At 41.5% G+C, this 13,939-nt stretch overlaps 1 protein-coding gene across 1 annotated transcript in view; it reads left to right on the top strand.

The window, feature by feature from the left end:
- Nucleotides 1–13,939, top strand: part of SORCS1 (sortilin related VPS10 domain containing receptor 1) — a 682,844-nt gene that overhangs the window by 531,695 nt on the left and 137,210 nt on the right. Inside the window, exons 7-9 of the mRNA XM_007941533.2 lie at nucleotides 1,856–1,974; nucleotides 3,906–3,995; nucleotides 10,706–10,885. Coding sequence (XP_007939724.1) covers nucleotides 1,856–1,974; nucleotides 3,906–3,995; nucleotides 10,706–10,885 — 389 coding nt within the window. The remainder of the gene's footprint in view (nucleotides 1–1,855; nucleotides 1,975–3,905; nucleotides 3,996–10,705; nucleotides 10,886–13,939) is intronic.

Here is a 13,939-nt window from a genome sequence, read left to right as displayed (position 1 = left end):
TCCTAGACATACTCTAGAAATTGTCTTTGAGGGGAAAGATCTCAAAATGTGCCCTAATGGAAGTACAAGGATATTTCTTTGAAAAAGGAGATGTGGGAGGGTGGTGAGAAGAGGACTTGCTTTTCTCTTTGGGGGGTGGTTTCACCGCAACTAGATGGGTTAAAGTGATTGAAAGCTATCCACATCCCCACAGAGGTTGCAGGGATGAAGGAAGATTGTAGGTAAAGCCCTCTTCCAACCAGTCTCCTGAGAGCTAATCAGCAGCTACATCAGTTTTAGTCTTTTCTTACCGTTCACGTGGAGCAAATGTGCATGCCTCCCCCTAGTGGCTATCCTTGTAGACTACAGGTATACCCAGTTCCTCAAAGAGATGGGGCCTTGGGAAGTTCTTTCTGCCTCCCTAATTTCGTTAAGGGAAGTCCTTAGTGAATTTGTACACCCATCTGAACAAACTGTTGCTTTCCTCTTTTTAGGTAAATAATCAGCTCCCGATTTTTTTTTTAATTTGGAAGAGTGGATTTCTGCATGTCTATTATACCTGAAATGCATACCCAATAATTCATCAAGCATCATGAAACAAAAATCACTTTCTTGTTTATTCAGAAAGACATGCTATATTTAAAAAGGCATGTTCTAAGAAACATTGGTTGATTGTCTACTGTGTGGTTATGTGCCAGGAACGGCATTGGGACCTGGAGGGAACTGCCACAGTGAACAAAACAGAGATCTCCGTAGTCACGGAGATTACATTCTAACGGTGGGGAGAGGGGCCAGAAATAGACAGTGAACACAGTGATTTTAGAATGTGACAAATTTCAGGAAGGGAAGTAACAGGTGATTTGTGAGATGATCTTGGAAGATTCTAAGAAGTAACGAGGAGCTGAAATCTGATACCTTTTTTGGGAAAAACCTCAGAGAATGTATTTTAAGCAGAGACAATAACAAATGAAAAGTCTCTGTGGCAGAAAGCTTGGCCAGTTTCTTGAGCATAAAATAGGCCAGGTTAGAAGAAGCCCAGGGACAGATGAAGACATTAGCATTGGAGCAAAGGAGGGGAGGGGTGAGGTGCTGGGGGCAGGTGGGTTTGAATTTATTCTGAATGCATGAGAGAAAAAGAGTTTTAAATACTGAAGGGCCATCATGTGAATTATGCAGAGAGGGCAGAGGAGTTGAGAAACAAGGACAGCCATCCTGACACAATACATCTCCAGGAGTGAAGATCCAATCTATGTGAGAGTGGTCATGGCTGATCCTGTGTTTATCATCTGTGTTAGAGTCTCGGGTGAGATTCTGTTTCCTCATCCGTAAAATGAGAGCCAAGTGTTTGATTCCAGATCTGCTTCCTGTTCTTTTTCACATCCAATTAGTGGAAGAAGAAAGCCTTTATGTGCACAGAATCTTATTTATAACAGCAGCGCTACCAGCCAGAGATGATTGTGATTGCATTTATATGTTTACTTCCGCATTTGTCTGTGAAAGATCAGTGTCAGGAGATGACCTATTAATGAGAGGAAAAAAAAAAAAAAAAAAAATCCATGAAATCACAAGTAGTATTGCCAGTTGCTGAAAATACTTCATTTTTGTTTAGGAAGATAAAAATAATTAATAAGAACTTGCTGTTCTAGTATGGTAAGAGTTGGTGGAGGCAGTGGAAAGGGGGGGTGGTGGTGGTAATAGTAGCAAATGAATACAGTGGCCACAATGGTAATTTTAACAGCAATACTGACAGCAATCATAAGTAGTTAACAAAAACTGGGAGGTTCCGGTCAGGATGGAGATAGTGAGGAAAACGGGAAATGTGACTCTAATTTCTGTGTGTGTCACCCCCTGGCCTCTATTTTGTTTTTCTTTTCAGATTCCCAATACCTAACTTGCCGAATGCAAAACTGCACAGAGGCCAACAGAAATAAACCTTTCCCGGGCTACATTGACCCAGACTCTTTGATTGTCCAGGATGATTACGTGTTCGTTCAGGTGTGAAAGATCCACTTCTACTGATTGGCTTAAAGACATTTCTGTTCCCTGTGTCTGCCCCTGTTGAAGGCCCCTTGCCCACTTAAAATGCATTAAGAAGCCACAAGGTGGTGGGGAGGGAAAGGGGAGAGAAAAGGAAAGGAAGAAAAAAGCATTATCTCTTCCCCAAAAAGACCGATACTGAATGTGAAAGCGTCCTTACCTTAATTAGCTCCTTTGGGCTGTGTCTGAAGGGCCTTCTCAACACCAGGTCACAGAGGAGTGTGGAAGTCCTAAGGTGGTCCCCAGAATGACCCGCAGTCCTATTCACCCCCTTATCTGCATTCTGAAGAAGCTGTAAGCCCTCAACAGGACCGGGCAGATCTGTCTCTTCCTTTCAGGGAACGGCCGGCCAATCAGACCCCTTCCTCTACCCACCTGAAAAATAGAGAAACAGGTGGGCAGGGGACGCTGTGCGGTGGCTGGAGGCGGTGAGAGGCGAGGTGGAGAGTCGTCAGCCATTACTGCCATTTACTGACTCTGATTAGGCTACAGAGAATTTAGAAGAGATGTTTTCAGCCAGGGTTTTCACCTCGAAAGAGAGTGGGAAACAGTCTGAGAAGTTGAGTTTTCATGAAGTGAATGGTTAGAGAAAGGGGACATGTCTGTTTGTTTCTTTTCAGCATTTAAGGAGAGTTTTTAGGCTTGTTTGGACAGTGCACTTAGAAATTCAGTTACTGCTTTCCATGTTAAAAACAACAAAGATACAATTGTTAAATAGATGACATATGTAATTTCACTACTACTGAGACACTCATAAATTTATCTGGACAGGCAATCGTAACTTAGAATATTTAATCTTACACTTTGAGAAAGTAAATTTTCACAATGCTCAGCACCACCCTAGGAGCTCTGGTAGCATAGTGCCTAAGGCACTTGACTGCTAACCAGAAGGCTGGCGGTTCAAACCTACCCAGCCACTCCTCGGAAGGAAGGTTGGGCAATCCTACTTCCGTAGTGATATTGCCTCGGAAACCCAAGGAGGGGTCGCTATGAGTCAGGGCCAACTCGACAGCAAATAACAACAACAACAACAGCACCACCCTATGTACTTTTTATATGATTCACAACAGATTACACACATACAAATGCATACATACATTCATACATGTAAACATATATATATATATATATATATATACATATACAAGTACACATATGTATACACACATATATACAATGCATGCACACACGTATAGGTTTTTTTTTTTTTAGGCAAAAAAGTATCCTGATAACTTCCGAATCAAATTATCAAATGACATTGGAATGGTTACAGCCCTTCTCATCCTTCCTTCCACCCACTGGTATTCATTGGGCTCTATGTCCTTGACAAAATTGACGGTGGTAGTTCACAGTCTTCTCTTGGGAGATTGAGATCTAACCCAGCTGTGGACTACAACCCTGGTGAGGCTTTCTAAGATATCAGACCTCCTGTCGGTGAGGTATGCCTGTAGCCATTGCCATGGCAACCAGCGATCTGGAATTCAGTGCCCAGAAATGTGAAGCTTCAGTTCTGCCACTGTTCAGCTGGCCCGTTTCCCCGTGAAACTGCGTGGAGAACCTGTTTGTGTGGTGGTAGGCTCGGAGCTGGGTGTCTGGGATGCTGATGAATATGAAACAAATATATTCTGAGACATGTACCATTAAAAAAATGGAAAATGTTTCCTAGCTTCTGAGCCCCAATGCTAGTTGAAGGATTGTGTTTTAGTCCAATGGGTTCAGGTTCAGATTAGGGGTCTGACCAACTCGTATACACTGTATAGTTTGCTTTGGAATGGAATACCAGTTCCTTACGCTTGTCCACAATAGTCATTCACACTGTGTGTTGGCTGTTCCACTGTCATGTGTAACTGTTATTAGCTCCTCTTATAACTTTTGTATTTGTCATCCAGCTGACATCAGGAGGACGGCCACATTACTACGTGTCTTACCGAAGGAATGTATTTGCCCAAATGAAGCTGCCCAAATATGCTTTGCCCAAGGTATGGCCTGAACTGCATTCTTCCTTTCAGTGTTTCTTCTAATTCACAATTCCTCTCTCCACCCTGTTTGCAGAGGACTCTTTCAGTCTTTTGTTGTCATTTACTTCTTTTTATCTCCTGTGTCTCTTTGTCAAGTTCCCTCGGCCATCCTTTCTGTGTCTACCAGGCTGCTTTTATGTTCATTACCCTCTTGCCCTTCTTTCTGTCTTCATCCTGTGTTATTTCTCTCTCTCTGTCTCTGGGATTCTTTCTATAGGAACTTTGGAATAAATTGGTAATTGAGTTGCTTTTGCTTTGTAATAGTGAAGAGTCCAAGCAGTATGTCTTGATTTTCTACCAACATGGAATTTTTAATACTGTCTGAATCAGTGCATCTCATTTATTGTTATCAGTTGTTGCATCGGGAGGTGATGCAGCGAGATGGCATCCAACCTTTGCTTTTTCTCTCGGTGGAACTTGTGAGGCTGGTTTTCTTTAGAGTTTTTGGGTTGAGCTTCTGTCCTAGGTCTCCTTAAAGGCATACCCCTTGAAAATACTGGTGGGGAAGGCATTAGAGGCCCTCAGCAGCTGATGACCCCTGGCTATCTTTCCAGAAACACTGAAGAACTGTGTTAATTTGGAGCGCCACCTAGTGGAGGTCAAGCGGACTCGGAAGCTCAAACGGTGGATTTGCAGCCTTGCTGCCATTGTGGTGTACTTTAAGTGGCCAGGAATTATTAATTTATTGTGCTTGATCTGGGAGCAGAGGAGGTGTACATAACTGTAAGAAGGGGGCTGTGTAGATTTAAATAGGATGATAGCTCTGCTTTGAGGCCTTTGGGTCAAACAAGGAAAATGAAGAACTGTGATTGCATCTGTGTACCTCTTGCTCTTGTATTTTTCATCTACAACTTTGCAGTATGCCATCTTGGAGCAACACCAACTAGCTGCACTGGTAATCACGTGACATGTACAACATAAGGGAAGATTGGTGTGACTTCCCCAGGTAGAATTCTACTTTTTGGCCATCACTCTACCCCTAACCCCAGTCTAGTGAAAAGTGGGGTTAAATCTCAGCCCATTTGAAGAAATAACGCATATTATTAACTCCAAAGAACTGTAGCCATGTTAGCAGTTACTGTTTTCAGCTGATAATGGCGTAACTCTAGTGGCAGTTGTCCAGAACCGTGTATCTGTGTTTTTGTATGTTTATTTACTTTTTGCTCTTGGTTTGGCTTAAGGTTTGCTTTGATAAGACAAAAAACTTCTGGTGTGTGAGTTGTGTCTTAAGTGACAACTGGATCAAATCAATATGTAAAAGGAAAACAGAGTGTTGTCCAGATAGCCTTTGATAATCTCTTAGGAATGTCAATGAGGAAGATGAACATAACCTCAGTATGTCCCACGGGGCTGTTTTTCTTGCTCATTCGAATGAATTTGTACTCCTTTGATTGACCAACAATGAAATCCTTAGCTTGCAAGATGTGTAACTTAAAAAACAAGACTTACATTTAATGCATTGAGATGATCTTATACAGAAGACATGTGGGAATCGAGACTAAGTTAGGAAAGAGCAGATGAGAGTCACCCACCTCATGTTCACTCTGGGGTTCTGCTCTTTGGGTTGACTAAATCTTGGCCCAAACTACAAGCTGTGTGCAGAAGAATTGGTGCTAGAATGGAAGTCTTCCTGACTCCCAAGCTAGTGTTCTATATATTACACTTTCTTGAAAGTAAACTGCTTCTATTATTAAAACATAACCGTCTCTCCCCACCATAAAAAATTTGTATATATATAAGATTTACTGTTATGCTGTCAAAGACATCAAGAGAAAAGGGTCTGTTAGCCTAAGGAGAGGCAGAAATGGTAGTTTGAAATCAAAGGCACATTTGCGGACCCATTACTGGAGTGTTAGGAAGCAGATACTTTGCATTGTTTGTTCATAGCCATCTCCCAGATCACTGCTGACAGTTTCCCCCAGTGGCAGCCTGTCAGTCTGGAGGGGAAAGTTTCACTCCGAATCAGAATTGGTTGCCGCCCCACTGCCTCTGTTCCACCCCATGAGCGTGTTCTATAACACAGCCTCATTTGAGGTCTGAGGATACACTGCAGTGATTAATTTAGCTTGTTCCCAGGAAAATAGGAGCCAGTACACCAAATGAATATATTATTTAGTCCAAGCGGGTGTTTATTATTGAAGACAATGAGATGCTTCATTACAACCCCATTGTACCTTCAAAGAGAAGCCTCCGCTTGGGAGGAGTGATTTGTAGCAAAGGGGCACCTATTTCATGGCTTTCCATCAAAGCTGGGGCTGCTGAGGCTGGAAATGAACAAAGTCCCACATCAACCAAAGGAGGCAAGACAACCAGTACTTTCATGCTCCAATTTTCTTTAATCATCCACTGCCATTGTATCAGCTCTTGAAAGACCATAGTTATCCTGAGCTCTGTCAAAAAAAAAAAAAAGAGAGAGAAAGGATAGAAATTGAGTAATAGCGTTAAAGGATGACCAGAGAGGGTAATAGAAGGTTTGAACGTCACCGTTGCTGTTAAGAGCATGTGGCCTTCCAGATGGAGAGATGTAGGGACAGGCTTCTTTCCCTTACTGACTTGGAGCTCATTCGGAGCTACTCAAGTGAGATAAATGAGCCAATACATATGAGAGTGCTCTGAGCATTTTGGAGGACAGATACTCTATAAAAGCAAGGTAATATTATTATTAGTATGGATCTAGTTGTCTCCGCGGTAGAAGATCGATGTGGGCTAGGATGCGGGTGGTGCAGGGGGCCACTGAGATGCGGCAGGAGACCAGCAGCGCAGGCCTGGATCTGTCCCTAACTTGCTTTGAAACTTTGGGCTGGCTTATCAATTTCTCTTTTCCTTTTTTCCCCCCAGTGTTTTAAATAAGGAGCTTAGATTCACAACAGTGTTTCCTCAAATGTGTTTCTCATGATAAAATGTCACTCAAGAGGCTTCATGAAAATTGGAATCAAATAAATTTTAAAACAGTAACAGATAAAAGTCCATTGTGTGGTCCTTGAGTAGAGAGACAGCACTCAGTGGTACACTGCAGTCACTAGCAGGTTCTGAGATCAAGAAAGCCATTTAATTCAGCATGAATCAAAGCATTTCATCAAATAATTATTCTTTTATCTATCAAAGTCTAACAATGTTGGTGCCCTATAGAACAGATTTTGGCAAACATTTCCATGGAAGACCCACAGCTTGCCTTCTTGGTCTAAAATTCTGTGACTCCAGGAAAATATTCAACATGAGCACCACTTGGGAGGAAAGAGCAAAAAAAGATGGCATTTAAATATGTCAGACCTTTCATTCATAAAAATATTTTAAGCTGACATCATTTTAAAGAACATTCTGTCAATGTAATTAGATTATATGGGGACAAAGGGAGATCTTGTCTGGAAACTACCCTTATGTCTGTGGTAGTTATACAAATAGTTCTCTTAAGTGACCTCGAGCCAGACACTTGATACATCTGTGTTTTCAGTTCTGCGTCTGCAAAATAAAGACGTTTGAGTGAGATGGGCCGGTAAGTGATCGGCTCTAGCCACCTGGCATTATCGAATGAAATGTCCCTTGTATAAAAGAATTCAGAGGTTTAACAGTGCACAAATGCACTGCAAAGACACAGGTGATAATTGTTTATAAGAGTGTCTGGTTATTAGTGAAATATTTTGACTTGAATTCTGAAAGCATGCTGCATCTTGCTGACAAAAAAGAAATGTAAATTGGGGCCAGTTGTTGGGCAAATCTAAACGCCTGGAAAAGGATCTTGGCCTTTGTTCTGTAGGAAATAGGGGCTCGTGGAAGGTTGTGTCCCTTAATAGTTCAGTGGTCCTTGGTCTAACTTTCACAGCTCATTTTCTCCATTAGAAAGAAACAAAACAGTCAGATGAACCACCCTCTGTTCCTGAGCCTATGAGTTAGGACTCCAACAGATGTAACAGGCAGAAAGGCCAAACCAACATGCTTCAGCAGCAAAGGGGATTTAGGGACTCAGTTAACTGAAAATAACTAGCATGCATAGAGCCCATGCCAAGTGTCAGACATTATTTTATGTGCTTAACACTTACTAACTGATGCAGTCTTCACAACTCCATATTGTGTATACTGTTGTTGTATCTCTTTTGCAGGTAGAAATTCTGAGGCACAATTCTAGTTCACACAGCTGAGTTAAAGAGTCAGATTTGAACTAAAATATTGCTCCAAAGTCTGTTTCTTAATCATTTTCCTAGAAGTCCTCTCTAAATGAAAGTCTAGAAGCAGGGCTGGTTTCTAGGATGTCTACAACCAAGGACTCAAAGAAGGTTGAAGGATTTGTTTTATTTCTCTTCATCTCTTGATCCTGTTTTATTCAAGATTGGCTTTATTCTCTGGCTCCAAGATATGTTTTTAATAGATCTGGCCTTTTTTATTTATACACTTGTAAACTCAAGGGTTAGAGGTGTTTTGTTTTGTTTTCTCTCTCTCTAATAATTCAGTAGAACATCTAGAATTGTGTCTTATTGCCTGAGTTACACGCCCATCCCAAATTCAACCACTGTCATCTAGAAAATGGAGTACTGAATGTTCTGAATGCTAGGACTGGGGCACAAGCCTACCTCTGGTGCTCTGTGCAGAAGAAAGTTGAAAAGAGGGAGGAAATTGGTCTAAGAGTAGGTGGTGGTGTTTTTGTTGTTGCTATGTGCCATTGAGTCGGTTCCAACTCATAGTGACCCCTCCTTGGGTTTCCGAGGTAGTATCACTATGGGAGTAGATTGCCCAACCTTCCTTCCGAGGAGTGGCTGGTGGGTTTGAAACGGCAGCCTTCTGGTTAGCAGTCAAGTGCCTTAGGCACTATGCTATCAGTTTTTTTCAAAGAATACCAAACTCTACTTACCAGAGAAAAAGTAAATAGTCATTGGGCTGATACAAACAATAGCCAACTTCTATACCAAACCTTTGTTTCAATGACTGGCCACTTTGGGTTTATGGGGCAGACTAATGATTTCGCCTCCTGTCATTGGAGATGGCACTGGACTAGACAGTGTTTCATTCCATTGTACGTAGGGTCGCTGTGAGTCAGATTTGACTCCCAACAGTAACATCACTGGATTCTTTGTATAAAACATTACCTAGTTCTAGAGTATGTCATGTGATACCCAAGGAGGATATGAAGCCCTTTGAATAAGGACTTACTTTTTCAGGGTTCATATGAGCTCACAAGGCTAGTAGAGGGATAGTCTTATTCCTCCACGTCTAGAGCAGAGTTGGGCTGAATTGCTGATTGATTGATTGATAGAGCATGAGCTTATATTACAGTGAGAAATTTCAGTTAGACGTTAGGTAGAATTTTCCAACACTAAAACTGTTATTAAAGAGGATTGACAGATCTCCCAGGGCTTTTCAAGGATAGAATGTAGTCCATCTTGGAAGATTTGAACACTGAGCTGTACAAAGGCCAAGATTCTTTCCACATTCTTTTTTTTTCTTTTTTTTGCTTTGTTTGATATTTGTCTTTTGGAAGTCATACCATGTCTACTCCCTTGGGCTAGGGTAAAAGGCTGCCAAGAGCATGTGTACAGGCATCTCCTGAAGAAGACAGCAAGCCTTAATCTGGGTCAGCCTCCTCAGCATATCCACATTCTAAAGTACTGAATGGAGGAAGAAAGGCTTTGGAATTCCAGCTCCTGTTTGAGAGCAGCTGCCAACTGCCTCCATATTACCTTTTCCTTGTTTCTGTCTCCAGGGCAACCAGGGTCAGAAAACAGCATCCATTATGTAGATTATTTTCTTCCTATTATCACTCGAGGAAGGAGCTCTGGTACTATAGTGGGTAAGGCATTTGGCTGCTAACCAGAAGGTTGGCAGTTCAAACCCACCAGCTGCTCTACGGGTTGGAAATGAGGCAAAAGAGTAAATAGATTTACAGCCTTGCAATCAGAATGGAGGTTGCTATGAGTCTGAATCGACTCAGTGGCAGTAGTTTGAGCTTTTCTGGTTTCACTTGAGGTTTCCTGCAGAGCCTTCAAGAGTAAAGGTTGAGTTAAGCTGCTAAGTCCCTGTACCTTTATTAAAGTAGAGCTTGGTACTTTGGGATGCTGAAGTGAATGTTTTCTTCAATGGTCAGGAGTGGTTGAGTCTTTGGACAGTGCTTCTCTAACTTTAATGTGCATATTCCTCACCAAGGGAGCTTATGAAAATGCAGATGTTGATTAAGAAGGTGGGGCCTGAGGTTCTGCAGGTCTAACAGGCTTCCAGGTGATGTCCATGCTGCTGGTCCTTGGATCACAGAGTTTCAAGGTTTGTCTGTCCTCTCTCTGTCCTTTCAGCTGTTCCTCATATTTGCCCCATATAAGCCTTCTGAGAAAATCCCATGTTTGTCCTTGGCAAATACATCAGGTTGATGAATTCTCCCAAGTCATACATATTTAAGAAAATATTCTTTAAATTGTCTAATGAGGCAATTAAATTATAACTGAGCTACCAGGCATCCCTCTGTCCTATTTTCTTGTTACCATACTGCCTAACCCCACAAGAGACAAAGGCAAAATATGATTAATAAGTAATCAATCAATTATTATTGTACACGTATGTAAAAGGAAGATCTCTATTTTTTGTTACAGTGCTTATTCTAGAATACTTCTCCTAAGATTCCATACTTTCTGGGCACCTGCTAGGTAACTTACAAAATTCTTCTCTCTTCCCTCTCCTGTATCTATCTTCAGGACATGCATGTCATCAGCACGGATGAGAATCAAGTGTTTGCAGCTGTTCAAGAATGGAACCAGAATGATACATACAACCTCTATATCTCAGATACCCGTGGTGTCTACTTCACCCTGGCTTTGGAAAATGTCCAGAGCAGCAGAGGCCCCGAGGGCAACGTCATGATAGACCTTTATGAGGTATGTCACTGAGGGCTTTGTGATCCTGAGCTGCAGCCATAGCTACACTGGCCTTTGAAAAGCTGGCTGTGGCTGTTTCTGAAATTATTCTAATGGTCATTCCTCATTTCACTTGCAAGACAGAGAAGTTTGTAGAACATAATTATTAGTTAGTTTGTAATGCACAAAAATAGCTCTGGAGGGATTATTTTTTGGCTTTGAAGCCCTGGATGATATCTGGGGAGAGAGTCAGTCAAACAGGTAAAGGGTTTGATCAGGAGTGAGCTGAGTGAGAAATGTAATAGTCCTGGAGAGCCAACAGGGTGTTGAGCAAAAGGGTGGCAGACAGCACTCCTGTATCTGTCTCAAAAGAAAATGATGGGGGCATCCTTGCATTGCCTCAGAAGACACTCGCCTTGGACTTAAGGCCTTTTCCAACTCTATAACTTCCCCTTGCTCACTGCCAGTGAGCAAGATAAGATTAATATGTCTTTCTCTCCTAAATCAGGAAAATACGAGAGTTTATCAAGCTTCCCTATTACTGCTATGGCCCCTTATTGCTTGCTCAAGAGGACCAAGATTGAAAACAAACTGATGTATGTTGGATCAGTCATATTTCATTCACCAACACCAATGGTTTAATTGTTGTTCCAGCCATAGTTACATAGAAAGCATGCTGCTATTTTGGGATGGAGTTTAGCCATTTGTCATCTTATAATGTGCTAAGTAGAATTTATAATGGGTTATAATGAGCCATTAGAAACTGTATTCAGAATTTGGAGAAGTGCAATTATATACCTATATCCCACCAGGAAAGAAAAGTCTAAATCTGATTCAAATATGCAGAGTCATAATGACATGATGGCTTGGTTGCAGATAAGTTCAGGGACTCAAGAGATTGTATCATGAGAAGCAAGGGAGTTACATATGTCCAAGAAAGAAAACAATTTCACTAAAGAAATTTTGAGCTATGCTTGTAATTACTTCTAATGCTGTTTACCTTTCTTCTCCTTTGGGAGTTCTCAGAAATTTTCTTCTAGTGTCTAACCGTCTCTGTGTGCGTAGCACATGTTAGTAAACTGTACACCCAGCTCAGAGCCCAAGTATTTGTAGTGGAAATCACAGCAGACTAGCATAGCATGTAGTTTAGAAAACTACATATGTATATGTGTTTAGAAAACCACTGAAACTTTTCCACACATTTACAAGTTCTTTTCACTTCCTCTCCTGTCATGTTTCAGATAAGCATGTTGTTGTTGTTGTTGTTGTTATGAGCCGTCGAGTCGGCCCCCGAGGAGTGGCTGGTGGGTTTGAACCGCCAGCCGTCTGGTTAGCAGGCAAGTGTCTTAGCCACTATGCTACCAGAGCTCCCTCAGATAAGCATAGCATCTATAATATGGAGCTCTGGTGGCATAATGGGTGAGGCATTTGCTGCTAACCAGAAGGTTGGCAGTTCAAACCCACCACCCTTTCTGTGGGAGAAAGATGAGACAATCTATTTCCTTTAAAGATTTACAGCCTTGGGAACCCAAAGGGGGTCACTATGAGTCAGAATTGACTTGATGGCGGTAGATTTATAATATATTTCAGCCTCCAACTGAACATGTATCCTGGGAAACATTTATGTGTGCTGGTGATTGAGTTCCAAATTTGTGTTGGAAAAAATGGGCATTTAGAGTATAGATATTCCAGTCAGCCCACCTGTGTTTAAATCCTAGCTATCACACTTATCTGTATTTGTAAGACAAATCCACTAACTTCTGAGCCTCAGTTTCCTTGTATAAAAATGAGGATAAACATGAACTTACTTGGTAGGATTTGTTTGAGAATTAAATGAGCTAAGTCTTTTAAAGGGCTGAGCACAGGGCCTGAAATGCAGCAATGCCCTAAAAATTGTAAATTAATACTCTGTTTAAATGTGTTTAAGCACCAATACAATTTTCTATTCTTATATTCTTAAAATCCACCCACTTTGTAAAATGTCCAGTATAGTCCTACAATCTTGGATTTCTGCTTTTTCCCATATTATAATTAGCCTGACCATATGACATTCCTTGGGAGCTCTGGTGGCATAGTGCCTAAGGGATTTGACTGCTAACCAGAAGGCTGGGGGTTCAAACCTACCAACCACTCCTTGGGAGGAAGGTTGGGCAATCTACTTCCATAGTGATACTACCTTGGAAACCCAAGGAGGGGTCGCTATGAGTTGAACCTGACTCGATGCCAGTGAGAGTATGACGTTCTTTGACACCAACTAGTTTTCTTCTTATAAACAAGTGTAAATTTTTACATTTCTTCTTGCATTTGTAAATGTCTCATAAACATTTAAATGTTAAGTATGTGTTATTGAAGTGCCATGCATTTGTGTGCCTTGATCCAGAACTTACAGTAGAAATACCATGCTCTTAGGATCTGCTGGGGTGAAATCAAAACAACTGTCCCAGCTTAATCACCCTGTTTTTCCTGGGCTTGGCTTTTGTCTTTGTTTCCTCAAACCGTTTTCTCATCTTCAGGTTGCATTTTCCCCCACCTGATTATAGTCTCTCCTCCTTTCAAATCAATATGGAATAGCTTATCAGGATGAATTTTGTTTTCTGCCAGAAAGAGAGACCATTTTAATTGGTCTCTTGATGATAGAAAAAATGACAGATTTGGACAGATATGGCTTTGCACTTTCGTATTATTTGCAACTATTTTTGTGAATCATTTTCTGAATACAAGCAGGTAACAAGTGCAGAATGAGGAAGAAAGAGGGTCACCCCTGGATGCGGCAAACCTTTTTTATTTGCTAATCCTTGTGACATGACAGGAGAGGAAGTGAAAATTGTATTGGTGCTTAAACACATTTATGTCTGTTGGTCTGTCCTACTGTGGTGACATGTAGACTTGAGTTTTGAGGCTGAGCCTCTGGTATTTAAAACCCAGCGAGATGCACCTGGTGCAGGTAACAGCCCAGTTTATAGACTGAGACAGACTAGGAAGAAGGAAGAGGCCGTCCACTTCTGAAAGAATTGGCCAAGGAAAACCTTATGAACAGCAAAGAAACACTGTTTGGTACATTACTGCGCAACTTTA

Source organism: Orycteropus afer, unplaced genomic scaffold, assembly GCF_000298275.1.
Source record: "Orycteropus afer afer isolate SDZICR_OR568_19922 unplaced genomic scaffold, OryAfe1.0 scaffold00082, whole genome shotgun sequence".
In the NCBI taxonomy this organism is placed as follows: domain Eukaryota; kingdom Metazoa; phylum Chordata; class Mammalia; order Tubulidentata; family Orycteropodidae; genus Orycteropus; species Orycteropus afer.
Note: the sequence above shows the minus strand (reverse complement) of the source record. Positions and strands in the feature narration are given on the sequence as shown.